The sequence below is a fragment of the Euprymna scolopes genome, chromosome 32 (genome assembly GCF_053919585.1).
Source record: "Euprymna scolopes isolate OS-2025 chromosome 32, ASM5391958v1, whole genome shotgun sequence".
Lineage (NCBI taxonomy): Eukaryota > Metazoa > Mollusca > Cephalopoda > Sepiida > Sepiolidae > Euprymna > Euprymna scolopes.
This window is the reverse complement of record NC_136513.1, coordinates 48,046,302-48,067,803: the sequence shown is the minus strand read 5'-3', so window position 1 is coordinate 48,067,803 and position 21,502 is coordinate 48,046,302. Positions and strand designations below refer to the sequence as shown.

Below are 21,502 nucleotides of genomic sequence, written 5' to 3'. Positions count from 1 at the left end.
GTTCCGAGTTGGGTACGTACATCATAAAATTTTTTTTCTGTTTTTTTTTTTTTTTAATTATTTTTTTTTAATTAGGTTGAACTTGCACCAAAAAAGATAATGATACTTTGAATATGATTGGATGCCCGGGGCCACCGTCCCCTCACCCTCTCTCACTGTGAACTCAATTTTATCCGAAATTTGAGCAAAAGCAAACCGAAATAGGCGAGATATTCGATCTGTCTCTATAGTAAAATTGAATCCAACTTATTTCAGAAAAAAATAAAGGTGTGTGTGGGGGGGGGTAGTAGAACCACGTATAAGAAATAATCGTTTTCATTTTTCAAACATACCTTTGGTCGTTTCCATTCGATTTCACGAGTTTGGGCATTTTCATCGAAGAACAAAGATGTATTATCAGCCGGGAATTCCGGGTCTTCGAATAGAATTCCATCTTCGAGACAGGTCTTGGTGATCTCTTCATAGTTTTGGTTTTCGATCCCCAGAAATGGGTTTTCTCGTGCCTTTCTTGAGGTACGACCGATGACATGGGCGTGACCACCGATCTTAAACTTCATGAAATTTTGAAACATTTTCTTTATTGCACTTTTTTTTTTTTAAAATAAAAATAAAAATCCTTCAAATATAAACGCTCCAAAAGCTTTTGCTTTTTAAATTGTGCCTCTAAGTATTTCTCTAATTGCACGGTTACGCACCTGTCGAAAAAATCGCAAATATGCAGACCGCTGGTCGTGTTGTGTGACAGTCCACACCAGCGAAACAACTGCTGAAAAATGCCCTGCCCACAACTTGAACCTTAGTAGTAGAACTACTCCTGCTACTAAGTATTATTGACAGTTTTAGTCTTTCTAAAAACAGGGCGGAAGGAATGTACGATCCATTACATAGAAATGGGTGGGTGTTAAAATGAGAACAGATGGGAGAACTGACGTCATAGCGCGCGATATACGATCCGCTTTTGGATGTAAATAAAAAAAAGTTTATGATTTATAAGTTATCAAATAAACGAAGGTAAAACGTTCTGGTTGGTTAGTTAATTTATTGCATGACATATCAACTCCTCATGAGTCCTTTAATACCGAACTCAGTCATTTTAGTAAAAATAAATAAATATTACGCTTCAATTTATTTAAATACAGGGGGGGGGGAGGCAGATTTTTTTTTTTTTTTTAAATACTCGGTGTTCCAAAAGTCTTGGGCATATTTCAAATCCTCATATCCGCTTAACTATGAATATGGTGCCTGGTGCCATTTTAAAGCTAAATACATTATGTTTTTTTTTTTTTCTAAAACTATTGATTTCTTTTCAGATCCAGTAATGGCGTTCACTCAACCAGAAAAAAAAAGTGTTTTGTGTGATTGAATTTGCAAAAACTGAATCATGGATACTTGTTCAACGTGCATTTCGCCAAAAAAGATCTCATACCCTGCATTTTTTTAAATTTTATTTTTGTGGGGATTTGTGAAAGGACTGGTCTATGTGCCTCTCATTCCAAAAGATATGGATGAGTTGAAGGCCCGAATAACAGAAACTGTTGAAACCATTGACAACGTACCATTTTTCAAGGTTCAAGGCCAACATCATAGTCTATGAGCACCACTGGGGTGGTGTATGACCAAACCCGGTGCACACCATTTTTCAAGGTCAACGGTTAAAGCTGTGACTTTGTTAGCAGATAAAAAAAAAAAAAAAATGAAACAAATATATGAAGATAAAAGAAAAGATATTCTATGAAGTACATTAAATGCCATTTATTTTCTATTTCAGGCGTCTGTTGTAGAAGACTTTGAGAATGACGAATTCATCGTTACCGTGCAGCCTTCCTCCCGAATGCATTTTAACCTCCGTTGTCATGATCTCATACGAATTGCAAAGCAATTGGTCGTCACGATCTCTAAGTTTAGACACATATATATGTAGTGTATTTGTAAGTAATCCTGGCCATCCTGTGACTGCCACGGGGGCATAAAGTGTATCAGAGCAATAAACCATAAAAGCTATGCAATTCCACGGTTCATTGTTCAAAGATAGTGAACTTTCGAGAGGGAGATAAAAACTGAACCAACATTAACGGCCGTCACTTTAAGTGACATAATTTCCATTCTAAGTGACAGCATGCCTTGTTTGAGGGGTGAAAAAAGCGTAAAAATGGTATTAAAGATGTTTTGCGTAAGAAAATTGCTGGTTCTCTTCAATCTACGCATTCCATGGTGTTCAAGGCTCTTCAGTGTGACATAAGTCGTCATCCTCAAATGTGTTGTCGTCTTTATTTAATCGTGTTGTGTTTGCTGTTACAAATACGCGGGGATTTTAAACAATTTTTTTGCAATTCACACCTACATGTGAGTTTATGTTCTTTTAATCCTAAGAGTACTTGTTGCGTTTGTGCGGACGTCGAAGACATAAAAATTGATTTCGTAGCGTCCCATTTCAACTCAGTACAGAAACAAAAAAGTGAAAAGAAAGGAGGAGGAGGAGGCGTAAGCTGAACGGAGCAAGAAAGAGAGTAGCTTATACAAGATAGTATCTGTTTCACGTTCGTTCGTCGCGCATTTACTAATGCACAACAACCACTTGAACCACAAAGTAATGCAATGTGCTTATTATAAACTAGCAGGGAGACCCGACATTACCTTGGATTGAATGAGAATCAACGTATGTCCCACACTTCCAATACTTTTATTGTCATCGAAATCGGTGAAATCGCCCATTTTTCAATCAAATCAATTGATTGCCTGCTCTTGTCGGGGACCCACTGTGGTGCATCGGGAAGAAGCTTTACGTGCCTCCTTGCAATAACTTAGTTAACAATACATTGTAGTCTACATTACACTGTAGAAAACCTACAGTTGATTTTATAAATTTTTTTTTATATAATGGCTTGAATTAAAGTTTAAAATGCAAAAATCAAGTGGGGGATGCCCTTTTCTCTTCCCTGCAACCCCTCTCCCACAGAAGAGACGTTGCGAGCCTACCTTTGTTTTATCGTTATTTCTATGGCAAGTGCTCGCCCAAGCTCCAATTTCTGGTCTCCCCTCGCCAATCTTTCACGAAAAACACCCGTCTAGCTGAAACTACTGTCAGTAATTTTCCCCACTCTTTATCTGTGCCTAAATCAAAACGTAGATTCCATGAACAAAGTTTCTTTCTTAGAAGTGCACGCCTGTCGAGCTGTCTTCCGTTTACCTGTTTCCCACCTGACTACAACTTGGATGTTTTCAAGTCCAACATAAACAAATTCCTGATGAATCGCTCCCTTAAGTAAGACACTTTATCAAATCTTCAATACTAACGATTACTACGATACTATCCCATTGATTACTGTACACGCAATAACCCTTACCCCCGAGTGGCTTCCAGGCCTTGATAAGTGGTGACCTCCATGTAAAAAAAAAAAAAAACATAGTTCGAGTGTGCTCTAAACAGAAACATTAATTTCGAACATGCCCCTATTTTATTTAAGAACCTACTGTTGATATTATACTTGTGTGGTGATAAAACTTCCCAAATTCACTTGTGATGTTAGGTTGTATAAAGGTGTTAACTTTGCTCAAAATAGGACTGTTCTTTCTTTAATCAGATTTTTTCGATTATTATCGAAGGCACATGAAGTGCATTTGTGTGAAATTATAAAAAAATCAGTCCAGTCGTTTCGGAGCTCATAGGAAATGAACTCACACACAAAGACATATACGCATAGACACACACACACACACACACACACACACACACACACACACACACACACACACATAACGTGCCTTTTACATATAATTAGAGATAGAAAGTAATTTTTGTTATGATCAGGTGTTTTTCTAATAATTGTTATTTGAAATCGGGCAACCATCTAATATTTAAAGATTAATTTGTTTTTCAAGCGTATCTTTTGTAAGAATAATAACTGCAAAGTTTTAAGAAATAGATCTAACCTAAAGATGGGGTAGCGACAGGTACTATTACTTCACGTCGGACTGCAACCGGAAGTAATGACAACTAATATGCAACACCACGCATCTCGAACTTCGCAAATAGTAGCCTCAAAATTAGTTTACCTAGCACAGCTTCAGTAGGTTATATTCATAACAGTCGAAGATACGGCAGTAATAACCTTGCATCTGTCGGACTGGGTGTGGTTCTGGGTAATCCTTAGAGGTCCACGTTCTTGGGTCATTTCTTGCCGTCTTTTGGTAGAAATAAGTTTATTGCTTACTGCTAAAGGCGCCTCTACCGGGGAATGCTAACGAGGCTGCCTGGGCAATTTTTAAAAGACCAGAACGCCCTTCATTTATGGGTGCCGCCTCGATTTCCCTCACTTTCCGACCTTGTGTCACATCTTCCTACAGTGGAAAGGAAGTAAATGCCCTTTTAAGATAGGTTGGGAATTAAAGTAGGCAGAAGAAAAAAAAAAAAAAAGGGTAGAAATGGCTGGGCTGGGAAATATTGATGTCGATATGTGTTCAAAAATGTCCGATAAAGTTTAGGGTTGATTCTCGAGAAAATTTGCATGATTAGTGCACAACGAGTAGATATGCAACAAACGGTGTGAGATGCATCATATGGAACAGAGAGAGAGAGAGAGAGAGAGAGAGAGAGAGAGAGAGAGAGAGAGAGAGAGAGACAGAGAGAGAGAGAGAGAGAGAGACAGAGACAGAGACAGAGACAGAGAGACAGAGAGAGAGAGATAATACCAAATAGTAATGACTAGAGGGAGACCTGACGTTGCCCGGAATTGAATGCTGGTCAACCACTTAATGAAGGGGAACAAGCCCCAAAACACTTTGCCCAGAAAGATGCTCCTGTTACGTTGTGGGGATCCATTTTATAATAGCAGGGAATAGAGATAGCAGATAGAGTGAGCAATGATTATGATCATGGCGCTGAGAGATAGATGTGAAGAGAAGTGTTAATGACAGTTCTTTAAACAGAAGTCAGATGCATTATCGAAGAGGGAGATGCAGTCAACCTTTGGAAGGAGGCTTTCATGCAAAGTTCTTTATACAAGACGATAAAGACAAAACACATTACCTTGCGATTGATGGCAAACGAAGACTAAAGGCTTACATAACAAATATAAGACTTTTATTCTTCCACCTGGTGAATGGAATTCGATGCCTGATAACACTGCTACATTGTTATCTTTTCTTCCCAAGGAGTTTCTGTCACTCTCCCCGGTGCGCTCTACCAGACTCTCTGACTGATTGCCTTTTTATGACTGACTCTTTTCTAGTTTAACTTAAATGTATATTTAATAATTCCATACTTCTTTGTGACGACAGCATGTGGGCCAGATATATGAATTCCATGCACATGTTTCCAACATGTGTCCTGACAACACAAGTCCCAGACTTGCTCTGTGGACGTTCTTTAATTTCATTGTTTCATTATTCCTGCTTATTAAATTAAACCAACACGACTTTCTGTTTACTGCATTCTTTTGTTATATAATTTATTCTAATTTGCATTTCTCATTACAATGGATAATTCACTGCATTCCTGGAATCGTATCTTAACTAACGAAAATGTATTCATTTTAACTTTTAATAACTGCGTTCGATTCCAAAATTCTCCTTCAATAATAATATTCGATCCTGATTACTTTGTTTCTAACTAAAAACCAGGAGCTATCCCCTTCAATATACAACACTCCCCACAAAGACAGCTCCTCTAAAGAGTGAGCCAAATAAAAAATTGAGGAAGCCAATGCACGGAACCTCCAAACCAAGTTGCAACAGCCCGAAAAGACATTTTCTAGGAAGATGCTCCCCACGAGGACGGTTCTCCCAAAAAAGAAGCCAAACAACCAAGTGAGGAGGTAGATCGCCTGCAATCGCATCAAAAAGGGGCAGTCGCTCCTAAAGACATTGCCAAGGGAGAGACTCCCAAAGATGGCAGCTCCCCCAATGAGGGAGCCACATTTAAAACCAATGGGGTATACTGCCTGGAGTCACGAAACAAGGAAGCAGAAGCCCCAGAAGACGTGACTGCGAGAGAGGTGCTCCAAAAAGAAAAATCCTTAAACAAGGAGACAAAATGAGACCCAACTCCACAAAGAACACAGTCAACCTACTACTAGCAAAATCTGCATGGAAAAGAACCTCAGATGTGAAACTGACCCCTGAGGAGTACATAACCCTCTACCTGACCATATACAGGCAATATATCAAGGGAAATGTGCTCCAGAGAATACCGAGGTCATGGGACGCAATTGCAGACAGGGTTCTGTTATTCGTAATGTCAGACATCTGAGCGAATTGCCTCCTCGGAATAGAAAAAAAGAGATGGCAGAGCTCCTAAAGAAGCTGAACATCCTGGCAAGTTTCTTCTGCTGAAGGAGCTTTACCATGTGGGACGTTCTCCTCTTCAACAAAGAGATGGCAGAGGAGCTGGCCCGGAAGGAGCTGGCTCAGAAGGAGCTGGCCTGTAAAGAGCTGAAGAGCAGCAGAGTGAAGCTGATCCTTGTGTACTGAGGGAAGAGGAGGACCAAAGTCTGCATCTACACCCCCCCCCCAACTCTGTGCTGAATACCTGGGCACATTCTTCAGTCAGTTCGGGGAGGTAGAGCAAGTGAATTCATTGAGGTCATGAAACGGGATCTACATGATGGACTATGTGGTGTCCCTAAAGCTGAAAAAAGAAGATTTTCTGGCAGTTCTAGTGTATGACAACTAGAACATTACGGTGATCATGGAGGGCCACCGTCTGCACTGCTGGTTTTGCTAGAAACAGGGACACCTGGCCAGAGAGTGCTCCAAGAAATTTCCTGTGCCTAGCCAGCAGCACAAACCACCCTGAAGTCAGCTAAAGAAGGACCCAAAGGGGCTTAGCCAAGCCCCCATCCACCCACCTTGAGATTGGCAAAACCCCCGAAGGCAACAAAGGAGAATTGGAGCATGGTCGCAGGTTGCAGGAGGAAAACCGCAACCACTTCCACCACGGCCCCAACACCCACTCCAAGGCAGCAGCCACAACAACAGCTACTGCCACAACAACATGACAAGAATCATCATCATCATCATCATCATCATCATCATCATCAGCAGCAGCAGCAGCAGCAGCAGCAGCAGCAGCAGAAGAGCAATCAGGATTTCCAAGTCCCCACCAAACAGGGGACAAAGAAGAAAACTGAGAGCTCTTCTGATGAAGAGGAAGCAGGAAGTGAGAGGGAAACCACAGCTATATTACCTCTACCTGGTCCTTCAAAAAATGAAAAAAATGAATAAAGAATGAGGGCAAGGAAGCATGCACCCTCACCAACACCCACTCCCAGAACATTGACACAGATACACACACCACAAGCTCTGGTTCCACCACCAGCACCGATCAAACCCACCTCCACACTGCACCCAGCACTCACACAGTGACCATTCCATCCTGAACGTGAAGGACCAGGAAGGAGAAGAAGCCAATTGGCATCTATCTCTCGCCTAAAGAAAAAGGACCCCAGATCACTCCTCATTTAATTGGGTAAGAACATATGCAAAATTAACCCCCTGTCTGTTGGCACTAACCTCCTGCTCTGGCGGAGAAGAAATTTAAAACCGTTGCTGGTAGGCAGATAGAGGGAAAAGACACTGAATCCCCCAACAACTTCCTGAATGCTAGCCTTCATCAGGTCTCCCACCAGCCACAAAATTCCGGTTTGGCCACCAGGGAAGCAATCCCGGTAATAGAATTAATGTGAGACAGTGACCCTTCCCTTCCTGGAAGAACTTTCGATCTAATGCAAGGAAAGGGTCCCAATCCTGGTACACCCAATACTATACTGAGCCCTAAAACTAACTTACCCCTGGATGTTGGCAGCTTCAAATCACGAGGGAACTGATAACCTTGAGCATGGCGCACTGCATCGGCATAGTCTCATTGGAGGACTTTGGAACCATGGGCATCACTAAATATGTGAGTAATCACCCATGGCTCTTAACTTGGCATGTATGAATGTGAGGGGCTTCAGATTCTTAGACTGGGCTGCTTGTGTCCGCAGAGACCTCCTGTCCCTGGGAATGGATATGGCTGCGCTACAGGAGATGCACTTCATTTCATCTGTGGATTCTTAGGTGCTGTTGAGAGATTACGAGAGATTATCTTTTCAGCATATGGGAACCTGCGGGGAAAGAGCATCTCCCTGCTGGTGAAATGCACCGTGTCTGCAACGGTAAACGTTGTCCATAGGGATGACGTAGATAGGCTTGTCATGGCCAATGTTGCGGTCAAAAAATGTGTGTTTCAGGTTGTTGCTGTTCATGCACCTAGCATTGCCCTTGATGCTTTTGTTACGGTTCTGAAGCATGTAGTTCTAATAGGGGATTGGAATGCCATCCTTGACCCTAGTATAGATAAGGTAGGAGATGAAGCTAGAGGACTGGAGAGGTGCGAAACCAGTCTGGCTGAACTGATGTCTAGATACTATCTGGTTGACAGATTCTGTGTCAAGCACCCGGGGCAGGAGATGTGGACGTGGACTCCTATCCAAACACCTATCTGGATAGGATGTTAGTTAAAAGAGGCGACATAGAGCTTCTAGTTATGGCCCGTCTAAATCTGAGAAATAGGCCCAAACTAGGAGGGTACTAGAAGTTGAATACCCCCCTAGTGGAGATACAAAACTTCTGGGTAAAACTAGCTAGGCTCATGAAGAGGCTTTAATAGGACCGGTTACAGAGAGTAGGTGGTGGGTTAGCCTAAAAGCTAAGATTAGAAAACTTCTCCATCACGTACTCTCAGCGCCTTGCAGCAGATAAGGCCAGGACAAAGAAGCAGCTAGAGAAAATAGGTAGGTCTCCCAGCGTGGCTCAGACAAGTATATAGCTAGCATCAAACACCCAGACGGACGCACTCTGAGGTCGATGAAAGATCAACAAGGGATTTCAAGAGCATTTTGAAGAGTATTTCTTGAAACAGCCTGATCTCCCTGTTGACAAATTTGGCAACTATTTGGCTGCCTTCCCTCGCCTCGAGGCGGCTAGAGTGGCTAGTTCTGAGGGTAGGGTAGCAGGAGGTCCTGTGTTGAAGCAGGTCGGTTGCAACAGATCGCCTGGACTCTATGGTCTGCCTTATGAATTGTATTTGCGGCTGTCGCCCATGTTGATATCGATTCTGACGGATGTGTTCAACCACTAGTTTAACAAGGGTTCCATCCTGGGTCAAGTCACCAAGGGAGTGATCACATTGCTGAGGAAAACAGATAGTCATGGCAGGGAAGAATAAGACGATTACAGGCCCATGATGCTGTTAAACACATAACTAACAATTTTTGCCAAGGTCCTATCGAATCCACTGCAGGTTGTTATCCGTGAATTGATCAAATCTGAGCAGAACTATGACGTGAAGGAGAGATTGATTCCAAATAGCCGAGGAAACGCCACAACATGCTTTCTTCGAATGCAATGGACTCAGACGGTACTGGACATATGTCAATGAGGTGACGGCTTGCATCGGTTCCAAGCAGTCTTGCCCACTGAACCTGTCCTACGTCATCCACAGTGCTGAGCCGCTGTGGGACAGGGAGAGATGAAAGGTGTTTCTTGTGATCCTGGCCATGACCAGAATGGTGATATGGACGTCTGGAGTGAAAGAAAAGTGCGGAGTTGAAGCTTTCGTAGATTAAGATCTGGTCCCCTTCTTCAAGCACCAGCTGAAGGTAAAGATCAGATTTTGTTTTATTCCATTTTCACCCCAAACAAGACACAGTGCCACTTTGATGTAGGGGGCTACTATCTGGAACATAATTTGCAGGAGTACTATGTAAGGAGTTGAGCAGCAAGATGTCTGTTCACATTACATTTGAACTTCTGCATGTCAGTACAGTTGGGAAAGCAGGAACTCGGTTCCAAAATCTGGTAGTTCTAGGGAAGAAACTATTAGAGTAGAAGACCTTCTTACATCTAGGGATCTCTGTGTAGGGGTGGGATTTTGTTGCTTGTTGGAGTATTTAAATTACGTGAAACATGCAATCTTAAATTATATTTTTGTGTGAAAATATTTAATAAAAAAATCCTTAATTCAATGATAATATCGATAGTTCGAGAAATTTTTCGAGATACATTGAATTCATTAATACGGACTTTTGGAGCATTTTGTAATGTTCCTGAAAAATATCTTTTTTATTGTTACAATTTATGATGCTCTATTTTCATAAAAACAAATAAATTCATTCATTTTTTTTTATTACTGAAAACCATAACTTTAGTAAAGGTGTTTTTTGTTTAAACAAAATAATACATTTCCACTAAGATTTAAATAAAAATAATGAGTTTATTGTATTCCGTGATCATTATTTGATAAATACTGAAAATTTCATTAAAATTGGTTAATTTCCTGATTTATGGTGATTTTTTTAAGTAAAGGGAGGGGTCAAAATGTTTATGCATTTTGAACATTCGCATTCATTTTGCACGTAACTACATAAAATTAAATACATTTCAACGCAGACAAAAAAAAATGATAGTCTATGACTAAATATATATTACACCAAATACTTTAAGTACTACTTGCCAGGTAGAAATTAAAAAGCAGTAATTTGTCTGATTTATCCACGTGAACATGACCCAAAACCTCGCGTCCATTATGAATTGTGAGGTTTAGTGCATTTATTCAATGTTGCATAAAAAGTTTATTAGACTTCAAATGAAAAAATAATGTTTAACATTAGTTGTTAATATGCGATAACAATGTGCAAATGAAGGTGTGGCTTGTACGAACTATAGATTAAACCGGGGTGAAATGGGACACTTTTTTGAACTATAGATTAAACCGGAGTGAAATGGGACACTTTTTTGAACTATAGATTAAACCGGGGTGACATGGGACATTTTTGAACTATAGATTAAACCGGAGTGAAATGGGACAATTTTTTGAACCATAGATTAAACCGGGGTGAAATGGGACACTTTTTTGAACTATAGATTAAACCGGGGTGAAATGAGACACTTTTTTGAACTATAGATTAAACCGGGGTGAAATGGGACACGTTTTTCAACTATAGATTAAACCGAGATGAAATGGGACACTTTTTTGAACTACGGATTAAACCAGGATGAAATGGGACACTTTTTTGAACTATGGATTAAACCGGTATTAAATAGGACACCTTTTTTGGAGTTTGAGACAAATTTTTACTTACCTTCCACCCCAACAATCACTGTTAAAATGACTTATAGGTTTTCAGGTATGCTGAAAATGAATGTAGCATTTAAATTTTTCCGCAAACAAGTAGTTTTTCGGATATTAAGCAGTACAATTTCTTTGTAATCACTGGTGGTCATTGTTGTACGTGCAAATGTGCATATTTTTGGCGCATTACCTGAAAATCCATAAAACTTGTCATTTTAGAGGTGAAAAATAAAGATTTAACAGAATTACATTTGATTAAAAGAAAAGCAAAAATACAGAAAAAAAAATCGTTATGGTGTACAGCGTTTGTCACGGAACGATGGAATATTCCAAAAATGTGATCGCTCATCTCCCTCTCAGTAATAAGTCTCCTATGCGTCATGAGTAAGCTGCTGGAATCTGTGTTAAATAGAGAAGTAGTCAATCACCTCAGCAAAAATAACCTTAGTGACATGCAATATGATTTCCGTTCTGCTAGATCTACAGCAGATGTGCTTACAATCATAGGATTAGCGAATCTCTTGACAAAGTCTTCCTTTCTAGGGCAATTGCTCTTGACATATCAAAAGCCTTTGATAGAGTATAGCATAATGGTTTACTCCACAAGATCTCCAGCTATGGTATAGCTGGAAATGTCTTCTAAATTATTAAATCATTCCTCTCTGATAGGCTCATAAGAGTAGTGGTTGATGGGCAGAAATCAGAAGCTCACAGTATTAATGCTGGAGTCCCTCAGGGGTCCATCCTGGTCCCAACTCTCTTCCTGATCTACATTAATGATCTTCCAAATCATATCCTTACATCATTCATAGACATTTATGCTGATGACACTACCATCTATGGTAGGACATCTAAGACCGTAAACGACCAAGTTCACTCCGATTCTCTCTCCTCTGATCTTGAGCAAGTGGTACAATGGGGAAAGAGGTGGCTTATTACTTTTAATGCATCTAAAATCAAGCTTTTATCTTTACATCATCAACGCTCTGATCCCCATCTGGCATCAATTGAAATGAATGGCTCTCGTCTTGGAAGGCCTCATGTTTTGACAAGCTTCTGGGCTTGACCTTTACTCCTGGTCTAAAATTAAACACATACATTAAATCCGTTGCCAAGGCTGCTGGAAAAATGGTGGGGCCCTACTATCGATCCAGTAGATATCTCACTGCTGATGCAATTTTCTATCTATATAAGAGCCAGGTACGCTCAAGAATGGAGTACTGTTGCCACATCTGGGCAGGAGCTGCTAGAAAGGACTTATCCTGCCTTGATAGAGTTCAAAATAGACTTTGTAGCCTCATAGGGGATGTCCTTTTCTATTCCCTGCAACCTCTTTCTCACAGAAGAGATGTTGCGAGTTTGTCTCTGCTTTATCGTTATTTTTATGGCAAGTGCTCGATTGAGCTCCAATCTATGCCCCCCCTCACCAAACTTTCACAAGAAACACTTGTCTAGCAGAAAACACTATCAATAATTTCCCCTACTCTTTTTCTGTGCCTAAACCTAAACGTAAATTCCATGAACAAAGCTTCTTTTTTAGAACTGCACGCCTATGGAATTGTCTTCCGTTTGTCTGCTTTCCATCTGGCTACAATATGGTTGTCTTCAAGTCTAACGTAAACAAGTTTTGATGAGCCATTTCATATAAGTTAACAAATTTACCGAATTTCCATTACTAACGGTTACTTTATTGTCCAATTGTCTACTGTACACTCTTTAACCCTTTATCCTCGAGTGGCCTCTTGGCCTTGATAAGTGGTGATACCTATGTAAAAAAAAAAAAAAACAAATTTTATGATTTTGACGAGTTTTAATTATTCTGAACAGTTAAAAGTAAATTAGGTAGAAGAGTAACTAATCTTAATATCCATGTTCATTAAAATGGTTAATTATTTGCTGTGACACCGTCGGCTGCGTACCATGTGACTTCACTTTTTCCAAACGTGAAAAGCAGTCTCAAATTTCAAACCTCATCACATTACAAGCCATCATTTAAAGGTGCTTGGTGCAGTATAATGGGATTTAAAAAAATACATTTCAGTACTTACATGTCATGTCGAAATTTTTACTAATTTCGATAATTACGAAAACAGTAGAAAATCTGCTAGAACTATTAAAAAAAATATGTGATAGGAAAAGATTACATCCCACAGCCCGTTACCGAAGGTGGATCAAGGTAGCAAGTCTGTGTGTGCGTAGGGGTGCCAAGTTGGAGTTTGTGTTCCCAAGGCGTTCTTACGCATAGCGTGCACGGTTCCAGATCCTGCCGGACTCCAGACCCCTAAAAAGTGCTTAAACTAGGTTCTTAGCTACATGTGAATGCCCCCTCCTTTCAATCCTCGATAGGAAACCTCCAAGATGCCCACACCCTGATTTTTTCTTTTTCGTCCCCGGTCACGCCAATAAGTGATCTTAGAGCAATTTTACATACCGCCTCCCCCAATCCTAGTTTCTTTGATTCTGCCTAGAATTCAGATCCATGTAGAGAGCGACCTTCTTGTTTTCGGCCCACACCAAGCCGGAAAACAGTTAGAGAGGGTTGGGAGGGTCTTACTAACATTTTGATTTCATTTTTTGGACTTTTATGCCCCACCCCAAAGTCAATGAAATAAAACAAACGACTTTTTATATAATTCTAGGTTTACCAATTTATTTTATTATTTGCTTACACCCCTCACAACCCCCCCCCAAAAAAAATAAACAAAAAAAACAAGCAAAAAAACAAACAAAAACAAACAAAAAACAAAAAAATAAACAAAAAAAACCCAAAAAAAATAAACAAGAAAGACAGACATACACACACGATATGATTTGGGAATCTTAAGTAGGACGACCTCCCACCCCCCGGTGTGCTTGAGTTTTTTTTTCATACATAGGAGTTACCACTTATCAAGGCCCAGAGGCCACTCGAGGATAAGAGTTAAAGAGTGTACAGTAGTCAATGGGACAATGTCGTAGTAATAATAGTGTAAATTTGGTAAATTGGATTACTTAAGCCGTTCGCTCATAAAGAACTTGTTTACGTTGGACTTGAAGACAACCATATTTGAGTCAGCTGGAAAGCCGGCAAAATGAAGAAAGTTCTATAGGCGTGCAGTTCTAAAAAAGAAGCGTTTCCTACATTTAGGTTTAGGCACAGATAAAGAGTGGGGGAAATTATTGATAGTGTTTTCAGCTAGACGTGTGTTTCTCGTAAAAGTTTGGCGAGGAGGGACCATAGATTGGAGCTCAGACGAGCACTTGCTATGAAAATAACGATAAGGCAGAGACAGGCTCGCAACGTCTCTTCTGTGAGAAAGAGGTTGCAGGGAAGAGAAAAGGGCATCCTCTACTAGGCTACGAAGTTTATTTTGAACTCTGTATTGTGGTGAATGAGAACTTTAGCTAGGATGCAGCATAGGCAAGCAAAGGTACAAGGACGAGGATGATCATAGACAACGCCCCCCCGCCAATTTTTGAGTGGCCTTGTGCCTTATTTTTTGTTTTTTATTGTTTTCTTTTTGTAACTTTTCATGAAAAAAAAATATAACTCAACGAATGTTTCACATTCTCATGTTTTATTGTTATCAAAATCGATTTTTCAATCTTTCAATCAAATCGATTGATTGCCTGCTCTAGTTGGGGACCCATCGCGGTGCACCAGGAGGAAGCTTCACATGCCTCCCCGGAGTGACTTAGTCTATAATGCATTGTAGTCTACATTGCACTGTAGAGACCCTTCTGTTGATTTTATAAAATTATTTTTATGTAATGGCTTGAATTAAAGTTTAAAATTCAAAAGTCAAGTATCATGGTTCAATTGTGCTCTGAATAAAATAAAAGAATAAAAGTCTTTACATACGTCTCACCTTCCTTAAGATGATTACCTATCACGTCGTAAGTGACGGTGATCAGGAAGTTAACGACACGGACGGACGATCTGGGAGTTCCAAGTTCGAATCCAGCTCGTTTCACAAAATCACTTTTACTTAGGATGTTGGCAATCTTCACGTGGCCCCTCCCGTAAGTACATAATGTCTTTCTAGAAAAGAATTCTGACTAGAAAAATATTGGGGAAACCAATGTCCGCCATAAAATCTTCTGATTCATAAGATATTGTATGACGATTATCTATAACATGTTTTATATATTTGATCGTATGGTTTTAATTGGACAAAATACCAGAGAGCTCATTTACTCCGTCTAGTATTTTCACATGCTTATTCCCCCCCCCCTTCTGTAAACAAACAATCAGCTGGAGATGTTTTAATGATTCCAAGTGATTACGCCCCCATGTATTTTTGGTAGGTTGCCTTAAACATTTTTAGGAAGAGCTTTGTGGCTGATTGATATATACAATTACCATAACTCAGTTTTGCTCTTTTCAAGCACCTGTTCAATGTTAATTGAGATTTTTAATCTGTTTCATCATCGCATTCGTTATTTACTACGTGTTAGAGTTGTACATTTCGATTGCACTTTGCATTTTAGATATTTCATGGAAAAAACGGGAAATAAAGGATTTGTGAAATATTAAAAAAATATATATTTACTCTCGGCCTTTTTGAATGGCATTTACGCTTTATATAAATGTTAATTTCAACTATATTCTCGTCGCGGTTAACGTTGGCTGAGCAATTTGTTCCTTGTTAATGGAGTCAGAGACGGTTTCATGTCCGGGTCCGAATCTCTCGATCGGCAGTAATATATATATATAACTACTTAATTTACTCACATAAAATTAATATATGAAAGTATAGATTTAAGCGTAAACTTTAAGTATTTACTTCAAAAGTGCTCAATACGTAGGTAGAGCTAGTTAGTAATTTATAAAATATATATGGCGATTAAGCTACACTGAATATTCGGCGTTTCATCCACTCTAGGACTCCTAGCGCATAAGCCTGAGGAGTCCTAAAGTGGATGAATCGCCGAATATTCAGTGTAGCTTAATCGCCATATATATTTTATATATATATATATATATATATATATATATATATATATATATATATATATATTGTGATTGCGACGTCTTGTCAGATGAGTGCCACTCCCTGAGTCACTGAAAGTCCATGTGCCCGAAGATGACTTTTCAGTCCTACTACTGACTTGCACACCCTCAAGCAGACATGGCACTGAAGACGGTCATTGGTTTGGATGAAACCAACAACAACGGAACCCGTATCATTGTGCGTTTTCATGCGATTAAGTTACGTTATTTTTCTTTGAATCGATGAAAAAGTATTTATTTTGTTCTAAGGAACAAAGAACAATTTATATATATATATATATATATATATATATATATATATATATATATATATATATATATATATATATATATATTGTAAAACTTTAGCTTTTAAAGAAAAAGGTGATTTTTTTTGGTATTTTTAAACAATATTTGAATTTTTTTCTAAGAAAAGTTTTGAACAGCCGACGACGGCATTTTTTTAATGCATTTTCTGCAAAAATTTCTTTTGGAAAATATTTCCTTTTATTTTTATTTTTTTGTTTGTTTATATTTTACATGTATTGTGGAGGGTTAGGCTGACACTTTTTTGAAAGGGAAACTTGTGGTTTCCTGAGGATAGGCTATTTCCTTAGGGATAGTAGTTTCGCTGGTTAAAGGAAAGTAGCCGACGACGGCAAAGTGGCCGAGGAGAGTTGTTAGAGAATGTAGGAGGAGGAGGAAGTTCCTGAACCGAGTAGCTTTCTGTAATATGATTTATGATAGAGACAAAAGGATTCTTTCCGAATTTTTGTCTCCACATAAATTCACTGAAATAACTGTCATGCAGGTCGCGGTTGATTCCAAATTTGCGTTTATTTCTTTGTTTGGCTTCCTTCTAAACCCTCTCCGCATGATTTGTAATAGCTTTAGTCGTACGGTTCACGCAATTAAGGCTGCGGCTAACTGTAAGGTGTTTGTACCCTTCGGATCCTACTTTGCAGTACGCTTTCCAGCAGTCGGAGACTATCATGGTTCCCGGCAGTACATATTTCTTAATTATTGGAAAGAGGGTTTCTACTTTACGATCTGGGACTGTGACACGAAAACCCCCCTTCTCAGCAGGATCGTGTCCTCTGAAGACCCAGAGCGGTTCGACAATCCTCCCGACATTATTTTCCCATCTATTAAAGACAGACTCATCAACTTCCACCGTGTGACCTGAGCCTCCGATCTGCCGGGGATTTCGAAGGAAATAGTCTTGGCAAATATCCCTCAAGAAAGTTTTCCAGTCGGTGAGAGTGTGATCCGACATTATTGTACTCTCGCCGTAGATTGTTGTTTGGTGCCATTTCATAGGCTCACAAATATATTAATCTTAAAATTATAAGTATCTAGAAATGAGATCGCTGGAAAAAAGTGACACGGTGTAAGGAGTGTCTACACTGGCCATTACTGCATCTCCAGCCGATACCGTCGGTTATGTTTCGTTGCTTTAGAATACACTTTCGACAGCATTTTGAGCATCTCCTCTCATTTAAAATGTCTTCTTGAAAATGAAAAACTGGTGTTGAAAATCTTTATTCAGAAGAATAACGACCATTGCTTTCTATAAATGGGTTCCATCTGTCAATGAGCTTATAAATGCGTCACTTGAAAAATTCTTTAGGTTTTGATACGAGATATGAATCCAACTCATGTTCAATCTTCTCTCATCATGTTAACCTAAGGTCATCTAAATTGTTTTGTAATCCTCGAAATAAGTGATAGTCCGAGGGAGGTAGATCAGGAGAATATGCGGGATGGGGCAAAATTTCCCTAATTAAATTCTATTAGGAGATCTTTGGTCAGTATTGCTGTGTAAGGACGAGCATCATCATGATGGAAAATGACTTCCTTTCTGTTGACTAAACAAGGTTGTTCTCAAGTCAACATGGGCGAGAATATTGCATGAGAAATATGAATGATGCTTAAATAATCTGAAAGAAAAATTAATAAATTAATCATGGTGATAAAAATAATAGTGATATGGATAAAATAAATTACGATGGTTTAAAAACCGGCAGAACGTTTGCACCGACTTGATCGTTGCATCTAACATATCTTTAAGTTGCAATTCATGGCAGTTATGGCCCCAGAATCATAACGTGTACTTCTGTAATATACTTTTGCTAATACAATTTTTGGTAACTATATCATTGTGTTTGCCTTGATTATTATCGCCCCGCAGTTTCGTCTGCCGAAGGGTTTCACTTGTATGGTCACTATTATTCAGACTGTTATTATCCTATTAAATGTTTTTCTCAAACGTTTCTGACGTCGTAACCTCCAGCCATCTTCAAGTGTATTGTGCAAGCCTGTTCTAGTCTCACATAAAACACGCGTTCACATCTCAAGCCACTTTTCTTGTCATACACATACGCGCACACAAACATACGCGCGCACGTACACACACGTACATATATTTACGTTCACGTACATACACTCACATTCACGTGCATACACATGCACGCTAACATACACACATGTACGCACACATATGCGCACACGTACGCACACATGGGCAACGTCACTTCCCCTTTAAAGATCATCGCAAACAACTACAAAAGCAAGAGACCTGAGCTGTTTCCTTCTTTTTGATTCGGCTCCCGACCTGGGCGGTCGACGGACCAACCGCTCCCTCTGAGACGCGCGCCTGCGCGCTCCACGTCCCCTGCTACTATGTGCGGGACAAGAGCCAACAGACAGTACGTACCCCTTACACGCTTTCTCTCTCCATGGCCTGGATTGATTTTCTCGCTCACTCACTCACTCACTCACTCTCTCTCTCTCTCTCTCTCTCTCTCTCTCTCTCTCTCTCTACAACAATAGACTTTCCTTCTCACCAGTTAACAGCGAGAGACGCACGCCAAACTAAACACGTGCTGTACCCTTTTCTTTTATTTGTTTCTTCATGAAATAAATTCTAGTTCGTTTAATTCAATTTAACACGTAGTTCGTTTCTTTCTCAATTCAATTAATTTTTCGTATTTTGTACAACTGGGGAATATATATAATATACCCACCAGTCCACTACAGTATCTTTCTGTCAAACTCTGGAATCTATACGGAATTTTTAACAGAATCCTTAATTTATTCCGCAGGGGTAGCTTTCTTCTTGTTTTGTCAGCCATGACCAGGTGTAAGTCTTCAGTCATTGGCAATTGTATTCTTTATATCACCTGTACTGGGGATTGAACCCTCGTTCTCCAGAAGCGTTTCTCTTAGAACTGAAATTCCAAGTACTTTATCCGTTACACTACAGATCCTTGTGGAAACAAAAAAAAAATCTAGACTAAAATCCTTAGCAAATAATCGATACACAAATACACGCGTATTGACATATTGACATTGCAACAACTTAAAAAAAGTTTGTTTTTTTTCTCAGATATTCTCCCGCCCTAATATTTATAAAATGCAGCTGGCGTTAACTTCACATTTACTTCAATAATGTTCACACATTTAAAAAATTTTTTTTATATATAATCAGTAAGGTGATGACAATATTCTTTTCATTGTTTTGACTCTCGAGTATATATCCGACACAGACACAGTTAATCAACTGAGAACCACATCACTCTATATAAAAGTATATAAGATATCAACGGATACACACTCGAGAGTAAAAACAATGGAAAGAATATGCTGTTGTCCTAGCTCTTATAACAAGGAATGAAACTAACAGCTAATTATTCTTATATTTAAAAACAGAACAAAACATTCGAACGTACTTTTGCAAAGACATACGATTGATTTTTTTAAAAATATAAATTTTTGCAAAATAATATAAATACAAATACCACCGGGCAACACCAGGCCAAAACAGCTAGTAAGTTAATAAATAAAACCAAAACAAACAAAATTAAGAGATTAAAAACAAAACAAAACAAAACAAAACAACCATAAAAAACAAACAGACAAACGAACGAACACATCACTCTATATAAAAGCATATAAGATATCAACGGATACACACTGGAGAGTCAAACAGTACCAAAACAAACAAATTTAAGAGATAAAAAAAATAAACAAACCCAATCACAGACTTAAATGTGAGAACAATACAAATCAATAATTAAATTGGCAAAATATTTAGTTGAAATCATGTATTTATCATTAAAGATGCTCGTCTGAACTCCAATCTCTGGTCCCCCCTCGCCAATCTTTCACGAGAAACACCCGTCTAGCTGAATCCACTGTGAAAAATTTCCCCCACTCTATATCTGTGCCTAAATCAAAACGCGGATTCCATGAACAAAGCTTCTTTCTTAGAACTGCACGCCTGTGGAACTCTGTTCCGTCTGCCTGCTTCCCTCCGGACTACAATTTGGATGTCTTCAAGTCCAATGTTAACAAATTCCTAATGAACCGCCCCCTTAAGTAAACACTTCAGCAAATCTCCTCACTAACTTTATGTACTTGCAATAACCCTTATCCCTGAGTGGCTTCCGGGCCTTGATAAGTGGTGATCACTGTGTAAAAAAAAAAAAAAAAAAAAAAGGAACGAACTGTGGGATCGAAGTGTCGTGTTAGTTTAATCCCTTTGTTTTACGGCACATTAACCCTTTTCTGATTATTTAACGCCGAATCCATAATTAAAAAAAAAAAAAAGGTTTTATGATTCAAGTTCTTTATATTTTTAAAATATTCATTTATGGTGTTTAGTTTGACTGTTTTATTCCACGGCATATCAACCCTTTTCGAGTTCAATCAGTTTAGCAAATGTTTTTATGATTTAAGTGGTTTATATTTTCAAATATTTATTCATAGCATTTAGTTTGGTTATTTTGTAGAGAAAAAATGTTATTGTTTTGTGTTTTGGAGAACATGAGTGAGTTTTGCAAAGGGAAAGTGTTGCGTTATTAAATGTATATATATACTTTTCTAGTTATTAAATGTATATATATAATTTTCTAGTTATTAAATGTATATATATAATTTTCTAGTTATTAAATGTATATATATAATTTTCTAGTTATTGAATGTATATATATAATTTTCTAGTTATTGAATATATATATATATACTTTTCTAGTTATTGAATGTATATATATAATTTTCTAGTTACTGAATGTATATATATAATTTTCTAGTTATTGAATGTATATATATATATATATATATATATATATATATATATATATATATATATATATAATTTTCTAGTTATTGAATGTATTTATATAATTTTCTAGTTATTAAATGTATATATATAATTTTCTAGTTATTGAATGTGTATATATAATTTTCTAGTTTTCACTTTTCAAATGCTTGCAAAATTATATATACACCTGACAATTCTTTACACGGACGTATTTTGTCAACATGGAAGTTTTTTTACAATTAAGTTTTGCCCATAACAACTGCGTTTAGCTGTGTGTGTGTGTGTGTGCATGTGTGTGTGTGTGTGTGTGTGTGTG

The 21,502-nt window shown here is 38.5% G+C and overlaps 1 protein-coding gene across 8 annotated transcripts in view; it reads right to left on the bottom strand.

Moving 5' to 3' along the window:
- The window catches only part of LOC145256322 (calpain-B-like), a 267,137-nt gene that overhangs the window by 228,778 nt on the left and 16,857 nt on the right, over positions 1 to 21,502 (bottom strand). For 3 of the 8 annotated variants that reach the window (XM_080115064.1, XM_080115070.1, XM_080115071.1), the window contains exon 1: positions 333 to 822. The exons of 4 other annotated variants lie outside the window; for them this stretch is intronic. In XM_080115064.1, the coding sequence (XP_079971190.1) occupies positions 333 to 572 (240 nt within the window). In that variant the 5' untranslated portion in view covers positions 573 to 822. Of the gene's footprint in view, positions 1 to 332; positions 823 to 21,502 lie in introns of those variants that run through there. One more of the 8 variants, XM_080115061.1, reaches the window with a different exon arrangement.